We start from the raw sequence: 8,833 nt of genomic DNA, 5'->3' as shown, positions 1-8,833 counted from the left end.
AAAAACCAGGGCATTGTCGGGTTTACGCAAATCTGCCTCGTCACCATAGTAACGAGAGGCCTTGAGATAGTGTTTAGGCCGTAAGCTTTCTCTATACTGATGCCCGCGGAGAACTGGAAAGAGGAAGCCGAAGCCAGCGTTGGTAACTTGCCCATTGCCCATTGCCATGGAACTGAGTCTGAACCGGATGGATTACCTGCAGGTACAGCGAGCGGACGCGATGCCTGTGACAGCGAGTGTAGGCTGTTTTGCGCCCCTTCCCCCGGAAGCATCGTTTTTAGTCTTTCTCTATGCAGTTATTACTGCAGACCACCCCTATTCATACGTCTATGGCAGCCTTCCCGAAAAAAACCCTACAAAGGGATTGACCTATTGGCAGTATTGGAATTGTAGCCCCACCCATCTAGATGGCACCATTTTGACAATTCCTGCTTGGGAAGTAGCATTATCAATGAGTTGCAGGAAGAGAAGACTGAATTCTTTTTCAAATAGTTCGTCTAATATAATCAATCCAGTGGGGAAAAAATAAGGACATGTGAATATGACTCTTCAACAATTTTTTGGGTATTAAAGTATAACCTGCAGTTACCTTTTATCTTTTTGTTAGTTAAACTTCCATCATTGGAGATTTTTTTATTAGTAAGGAAGCTTTAGGAAAATTTCTGAGAATGCTAATATGAGAGATAAGTGATTAACTAATTTTAATTATTTTTAACTTTTCTAATTAAAACGATGGGAAACAAGCACACTGCAAAGTGAAGAAGGCATGCATAGTTTAATATAGACCCCAGAGGGATTATTATAAAATGAAATAACGTGCAGCTGCAGTCAAAAAATCAAGTTGATGGCTTGTGGTTAGAGCCCTGCCCCTTTTATCATGTATCAGTTGCACACACACACACACACATATATAAAAAAGTTGAAACCACCATCCTGACTGCTTTGATCTCAGGGATACCCTGGCTTCAATCAAGTACTTCACTTACTTGAGATACTGATATCTTGACACAAAATCTCATGTATTAATCAAATACATTTAATTTCTTATTTTTAGGATCTGGGTCCACAGAGGTATACCAGGAATACAGAAAAATATGGGGTTTTGTATCCCTGTTTATCACTGGGGCTAAAAGATCTGGGCAGCAGAAGTTTAGATGAGGGCTTTTCAACCTTTTCACAGATTGTACCACTTTTAGGACATGACAATATTCGAGTACCACCAGTGCTTAGCAAGGTGTCAAAAACTTGATGACTAAAAAAAAGAAGGGGGGGATTTTGGGTTTTACTGATTAGATTGATTTGTTGTAATGGCTAGTTTATACTATTATGGAAAAGTAAAAAGTTGAGGTTCGATGTTAATGCTTCATTCTACTGCAACAGAGGAAGTCAGAAGTCAATTCCTTTTCTTTTTCCCTTTCCCCCCTCACTTTTTTCCCTTCTTCCTCCCCATTGTGTCCTATTATTTGCTTTTGTATTTTTGTATTTTATTCTATAATCTAATAAAATGATACAAACTGTAAAAAAGAGGGGGAAAGTACCGGTTTTAATTTCTTTGGTGGTGGTTCCTTTGCTGAATCACTTTCCCTCTGCACTGATAAATGTTTGATGAATTTATCCATATTTATTAATATGCACCACTACTTTGGTGGTCAGCTGGCTGGTCAGCCCTTCTTCCTCGCTCCCTCTCCTCTCTCTTTTTCCTCCTGTAAGAGGACAGCAACCCCCCCCCCAGAGAAAGAAATAGTTTGGGGAATATTAAAAAGGAAAAATATTATATTTCTCCAAAGGAATAATGGAAAATCTTAGGCAGGACCTCCCCCCTCCCAAGTATCTCTGCCCCAAGCAGAAACCAGGTCTGTAGAAATGCAGATGTGATAATCCTGTCAGAAAGATTGGAGCCAGGAAGCTTAGAGCTGATGGGATTAGAAAGACAAAGATCCCTAGAATCAACAACCTCTCACACCCAAAAAATCTAACACAGGACATAGTCATCAGCCCCAGTGAAGCAGGATGTGACCTTTGGGACATAATAGGATTAACCCACCACCATTAGAATACCAGAAAAGCACACTGAACCTCAGGTCAAAGTTCATGCCAAAAGAACAACTCCAAACACAAAAGCCCAAGAAGGTATAAAAACCCACCACTCCCAGCAACATGTGGTCAGCTTTCCCAGAGCCTCATTTCTGTCTGGCTCTGCTCTTCAATAAACTACAACCTTATTTCTAAAGCAATCTCCATATTTTTATTCCCGGCTTGGTCTGGATCCTAATGAAGATTTTTCTTTCAACACTCCCTACCTGCTGGGCTCTCTTTTCAGTTTCTTTTCCCGTCTCTTCTTCCTGCCTGCCTGCTGGGTTCTCCTTCCAGTTTCTTTCTCCTATTTTTTTCCTCCCTGACTTCTGGGCTCTCCTTCCACAGTTTCTTCTCCATCCCCTTCTTTTTCCCCATTGTCTATTTTTTTCCTCTCCCTTTCCCGCCCAAACGTCCATCTATGCCCTCTCTTCTCTCCCTCCCTCCTCCTTTTCTCTTTGGTGCACCTCCAGTTGATTCCTCTCAAGGCTGCACTTCTCCGTCTCTCTTTTTCCATCCCCTTCTCTTTCCCGTTGTCTTTTTTTCTTTCCCTTTCCTGCCAAAACTTCCTTTTATATCCTCTCCTTTCTCCCCCCTCCTTTTTCTCTTTGGTGCACCTCCAGCTATGCGCTTCTCTTGGAAGCGCCAAACAGCTGGAGTCCGGCGCTGATCCTGGAGCTTTTGCTGAGCCCCAACAGCTGTGCAGCTCCAGCTGTCTCTTCCTCAGGCTTATGTGGCACTGCTGCCGCTTCAGTTCATTCCCTTCCTTGACTACACTTGTCTAGGATGGTCACGTACCACCAAAGCACCACCAGTGGTACGTGTACCACTGCTTGAAAAGCCCTGGTCTAGATGACCAGTAATAATAAGATACAGACCTCTTTCCTGCCATCTCTTGGGTATCCATATTTCTGCAACTCAGATCTGGTAACCCTAGTATATCCTTAAAAAGGACCTTATCTAAAAGATTCAATATTACTTCATATTTCAGTGTTTCTATACTTTATTCTTAACTCCTGTTTTCCTGTCCCTTAAGCTTCCTCACAAGCCCAGTTCACAATAGAGGGTAGGGTCCTCTTGGATTTGCAACTCCTGTTCAAAGAGCAAGTGAGAGCTGTGGCTAACTCTAGTGTGCTAATGATGACCATTGCTGAAATAGGCAATGCTTGTGGTCACTCAAGCCTTAGTCACCTCACAATTTGACTACTGCAAATGCATATTACATGGGGCTGCCTTTGAAAATTACCTAGAGCAGTGGTTCTCAATCTGTGGGTCGCGACCCCATTTGGGGTCGAACGACCATTTCACGGGGGTCGCCAAACAACGCAGTCCGCCATTTTTTTCCCCTTTTCCTTAGCTGTGCTACTCCCTTTTATTCTATTGGCTTTTGAAAGCCAATAGAATAGACTCTCTTGAATAGAGTCTAATTCTATTGGCTTTCAAAAGCCAATAGGAATTGTCCAGGCTGTCTCTGCCCCGCTGAGCCTGCCAAAAGTCCCATTCTGCAAACGGTGCTGCAAGTTGTCTGCAGCGAAGGCGAGCTGTCTGGAAGTTTCCACCCCTCACTGCTGAGCAACTACTAAAAATGTAAGTAAAAGAGAGCCAGAGGTGGGAGGCCGGTGGGCGCAGGGAGGGTTGCTGGCACACATGGGGCCCGGCGGGTGCCTTACCTCCCTTGGGCTGGGCTAGCTGGTGGCCCAGCCGGTGGGAAGCCTGCTCCACCTCTGCCGCTTGCCAGCTACGCCTCAGCCGGTGCAGGGGGCGGCACCACGCATGCGCGGCGCTTCCAGGCAGGGAAAGTCCTCGACTTACGACCGGTTGGGTAGTCTTCAATTTACGACCGGTTGGGTAGTCCTCAACTTACGACCGGGTGGGGGTCGCGGCATTAAAAAGGTTGAGAACCACTGACCTAGAGACTGCAATTGGTGCAAAATGTAGCAGAATAAGTACTTATAAGGGTACCTCATTATGTCCATTTAATACCTCTACATGAGTGTACATGCTTACAGTGGGATTCAAGGTGTTTGTAATGCTCTTTAGCACATAGGACTAGTTTATTTTTTGGTTTATTTGTGTTCAATTGTATTCCACCTGTTCCAATAGAATAGGCGCTCTTTGGGTCTCTTCCTTGAAACAATGCATATTTTTTTGGGATGTGATGTCTGACTTGTGGCATGATCTACCTCAAAATTTAACTGGCTTTTTTGTCCTAGTTGTTAATTTTTTGTTAGGGTGTTATAATTTGCGCTTATGGTTTTATGTCACCTGGAGTTAATGCACTAAATAGAGCTAGCCATGGTTGCCACTTGCTCTTTGAGCAAGCAAATCCAAAGATTTATGCCTAATTGCCATTAAGTTCCATTGTTTTGAGGGAGGCTTACCTTAATAAATATATACAAATCATGTTGAACTCACTGCTTTGAAGATTTAAGAGTTTTGAGTTTGCAATATTTCCAAGGTAAAAAAATTTAAGACTGGATATTTTGAAATTAAAATGAGTAAAGACAGAGAGAGCCAGTTTGTTGTCATGATTAAGGCATCAAGCTAAAAACTGGGATACCTTGAGTTCTAATTCTATCTTAGTCACAAAGTCAGTTAGGTGACTTTGGGCCAATCACTTTCTCTCAGACTTGGAAAGGGGAAAATGGCAAACCACTTGTGAAAAACCTTGGTGAGAAAACTGCAGGGTTTTATCCAGTCAGTTGATGAAAATCAGATACAACAGAGTGGAAGAAAAAATTCTCTACTTAGCATGCATGCAATTGAATCATAATCTCTTACTCTTCTACCTAGTATCATATACAGGTATCCCTCAACTTACGATCATAATTGGGACCAGAATTTCTGTTGTTAAATAAGGCAATTGTTAAGTGAGTTTTTCCCATTTTACGACTTGTCATGGTTGTTAAGTGTATCACTGCAGTTAAGTTAATAACACGGTTGTTAAGTGAATCTGGCTTCCCCATTAACTTTGCAAAAGGTGATCACATGACCTTCGGACACTACAACTGTCATAAATATATGCCAGTTGCCAGGCGTCCAGATTTTGATCATGTGACCACAAGGATTGTGCAAAGTCATAAGTGTTGAAAGACAGTCATAAATCACATTTTTTTCAGTGCCATTTTAACTAAATGGCACTAAGTAATAGTTTTAAGTTGAGGACTGCCTGTATACATATAAAAAGAAAGCAAAAGCATATGCATGCATACCTAATGATATATTGGAAAGCCAATATCATTTTGGGAAGCATGCATTTTAATAATTTAAGTATTTGTTTTTCTCTATAACTATAGTGTACTGAAATTTTGATAAATGAAAATTGGTTTTAAAATGGGTGAGTCAAATATAAATACTAACATTTTTTATTTGCAACTAGGTGGGTGTGATATCTCAGAAAACCATGAAGTTGCTCCCTGCATCAGGACGCAAAGCTACACAGAAGGTATTTATTTATTTGATTCATATTCTATACTTTTTTCAGGAGCTCAAAGCTATATAGAAGTGTATTTATTAAAATAATTGTATGTGATAAAGATCAGACTTAAAAATTATACTTTTTTCTTAAAAAGAAAAATAGAAATGTAAGGTCCCAGTCCCTTACTTGAACTTGAGATACCATATCAATCTAATCAGATAACCCAAGTGGAGACTTCTTGATCAAGCAGCACTTTATTTGATCAAATTAAGCAGCTGGGTGGCCCACAATCTGGAATGCTGGTAGAGTTATGTCCAGAAGCGCCATGCATTAGAAAGTTGGTACCATTGCTTTATAAACTTTGTTAGCCAATGAAAATCAGACAACAGACCCATTACATCAGTGGTTCTCAACCTGTGCGTCGGGACCCCATTTGGGGTCGAACGACCATTTCACGGGGGTCGCCAAACAAGGCTGTCTGCCATTTTCCCCCCTTTTCTTTGGCCACGCCCCTGGCACCCGGTGATATATAAGTGGTTGAGGGTCACCACAACATGGGGAACTGTATTATGGGGTCGTGGCATTAGAAGGGTTGAGAACCACTGCATTACATCATAAGAAAGACATCAATCATTCCTCTGCACTCCCTTATTCTCTCCTTCAGTATATTCCATCCATGTATATGTTTCCCACACTTGCATGAAATTTCTCTGGTGCAAAAGCTGATTACAAAAACCAAGAAAGCAAAAGTTAGACTAAACAATTTCCCTTTGTTCCAGAATCCTTCAGTATAGAAAAAATACATTTACTTTATTGTGTACTATTCTAAAATATAAATAATGATCTTGTGACTTACTCTCATGTTGTGTATTTTAAAACTCATAAGCTTACTTCTTAATTTTTCTATAATTTATTCACATATACTTTGGCATCAAATCATGTTATTTTTAGAACATGATAAATATTTGTTTTTTTTATTAAAAAAGTTTTTATTTTCCATTTATTCATACAAAATACAATTAAATTCCTAACCATTGGTACCACCTGCCCATTCCCTCCAGGCTGCGTCCACCCTCTCTAATCCTTCCCCACTTCCCTCCTCTTTCTCTCCTCCCCTCCTACTCTCTTCCCCTCCCCTTCTCCTCTAACCATCCTACTTCCTCCCTACTCCTTCCTCCCCTCTCACCCTCTCACACATATGAAGGCAGCATAGGGGAAATGCCCAAGCGTTTACCATGTCTATATTATCATTACCCACCCACTCACCTACCCACCCACCTTCAACCCTCCCCCCCCTTGCTTCCCAGAGCAGAATACAGGGTTATTATTAAGAAAGTTAACAATAATAAAAAGAAAAAAAGAAAATAAAAGAGAAAAAAAATCATACTTAACCTTTAACTCCCCTTAAATTAAGTCATATAAACAAATCTTTACAACAGTTACTATAAAATTTACTCATAAAATAAATGAAACTTTATAGTCCCATATTTTTTCTGAATATAATCTATCCATCTTCTCCATACAATAATATATCTTTCTTGTGTATGATCCTTCAAATAAGCAGAAATTTTTGCCATTTCTGCAAAGTTAGAAACTTTAAATATCCATTCTTCTAAAGTAGGCAACAAGTCCTTCTTCCAATACGAGCCTACTAATAACCTTGCTGCAGTTAATAAATTCAACATTAAAGTAGTTTCTTTGTCATTTAAATCCACAAAGATACCCAATAAGAATAATTGAGGGGTGAACTTTATCCTCCTTTTAAAAATCTTTTGAATGTTCCACCAAAACATAATCCAAAAAGCCTTTACCTTTTTACAATTCCACCAAACATGAAAATATGTCGCATCCATATTACCACATCTCCAACATTTGGGTTGTAAATTTGGATACGTACAAGATAATTTTTTAGGATCTAAATGCCATCTGTAAAACATTTTATAAAAATTTTCCCTCAAATTTTGAGCTTGTGTAAATCTAACATTTCTAATCCAAATTGTCTCCCATAAGTCCAATGGGATCGGATCCTGGATATTCTGAGCCCATTTAATCATACAGTCTTTAACCAATTCTGTTTCAGAGTCTAATTCTATTAAAGCATTGTAAATTCTTTTTATATGGGCCTGACTCTGACCTTTAATCTGAATAACCAGATTTCCATCTTCTAGTGTTATTTCTTCTTTTTTATCTACAGTCCACCTGTCCACTATTTGTAAATATTGAAACCATGACTGTAGAATATTTTCTTGCCTTAATACATCTAGAGATTTTAAATGCCAATCCGAACCTGACCAAGTTAATAATTCTTTATATGAAATTTTATCAAAATTCATCCCCTTAGAAATCCCCTCAATTGCATGTCTAGGAATTCCCCAGATAGGTATTTTATAGTTTAACCTATAATAATACTTTTTCCAAACTCGAAGTAAGGCACTCCTCAAAATATGTGATTTGAAAGCCCGGTCCACTTTCTTATTAAAAATTAAATATGCATGCCAACCATACATTAAATCCCACCCTTCAAGAACAAGAATATCCTTATTTGTTAAATTAAGCCAATCACTTATCCAAGTTAAGGCGGCTGCGTCATAATATAATTTCAAGTTAGATATTTTAAGTCCTCCTCTTTCTCGGGCATCTTGCAAAATCTTAAACTTAACCCTTGGTTTTTTCCCAGCCCAAATGAATTTATTGATACCCTTCTGCCATTCCTCCAAATTTACATCTTTTTTTAAAATAGGTATCATCTGAAACAAGAAAAGAAACTTTGGTAGAACATTCATTTTTACAGCTGAAATTCTCCCCAACAATGACAATTGCAGTTTTTTCCAGTCATTTAAATCCTTTTGCACTTTTGCCCATAATTAATTCATAATTATTTTTATACAATTTTCCATTTGAGGCAGTTAAATATACTCCCAGATATTTAACCTTTTTCACCATCTGAAAACCTGTGGCTTTAACCAAACTTTCCTTGTCATTGGCTAACATATTCTTAGATAATATCTTAGTCTTATGGTTATTGACTTTAAAACCAGAAACTTTTCCATACTGTATTATAAGTTCTAACAGACAATCAACCGCTCTAATCGGGTGTTCCAGAATCAAAACCAAATCATCCGCAAAAGCCCGTAATTTATACTCATTTTTTCTTATCTTTATGCCCTTGATTACTGTTGATTCTTGAATCTGGATCAACAAAATCTCCAATGTCAAAACAAATAACAATGGAGATAATGGGCATCCTTGTCTTGTCCCTTTTTCAATATTAAAAGTCTCAGTCAATCCCCCATTAACAACAATTTGAGCAGATTGTTGCTGATATATGGCTTTAAGTGCATG

At 39.1% G+C, this 8,833-nt stretch overlaps 1 protein-coding gene across 2 annotated transcripts in view; it reads left to right on the top strand.

Moving 5' to 3' along the window:
• The first annotated feature begins 31 nt into the window (after window positions 1-31).
• Window positions 32-8,833, top strand: part of BBS7 (Bardet-Biedl syndrome 7) — a 33,823-nt gene continuing 25,021 nt past the window's right edge. The window contains exons 1-2 of one of the 2 annotated variants that reach the window (XM_039320149.1): window positions 32-202; window positions 5,453-5,518. In XM_039320149.1, coding sequence (XP_039176083.1) covers window positions 167-202; window positions 5,453-5,518 — 102 coding nt within the window. In that variant the 5' untranslated portion in view covers window positions 32-166. Of the gene's footprint in view, window positions 203-3,610; window positions 3,661-5,452; window positions 5,519-8,833 lie in introns of those variants that run through there. The other variant, XM_039320150.1, reaches the window with a different exon arrangement.

This window comes from Crotalus tigris, unplaced genomic scaffold (assembly GCF_016545835.1).
Source record: "Crotalus tigris isolate CLP2741 ecotype Arizona unplaced genomic scaffold, ASM1654583v1 scf7180000023625.2024221, whole genome shotgun sequence".
Classification (NCBI taxonomy): Eukaryota; Metazoa; Chordata; class Lepidosauria; order Squamata; family Viperidae; genus Crotalus; species Crotalus tigris.
The sequence above is the reverse complement of the archived record's forward strand: the minus strand, read 5'-3'. Positions and strand labels throughout refer to the sequence as shown.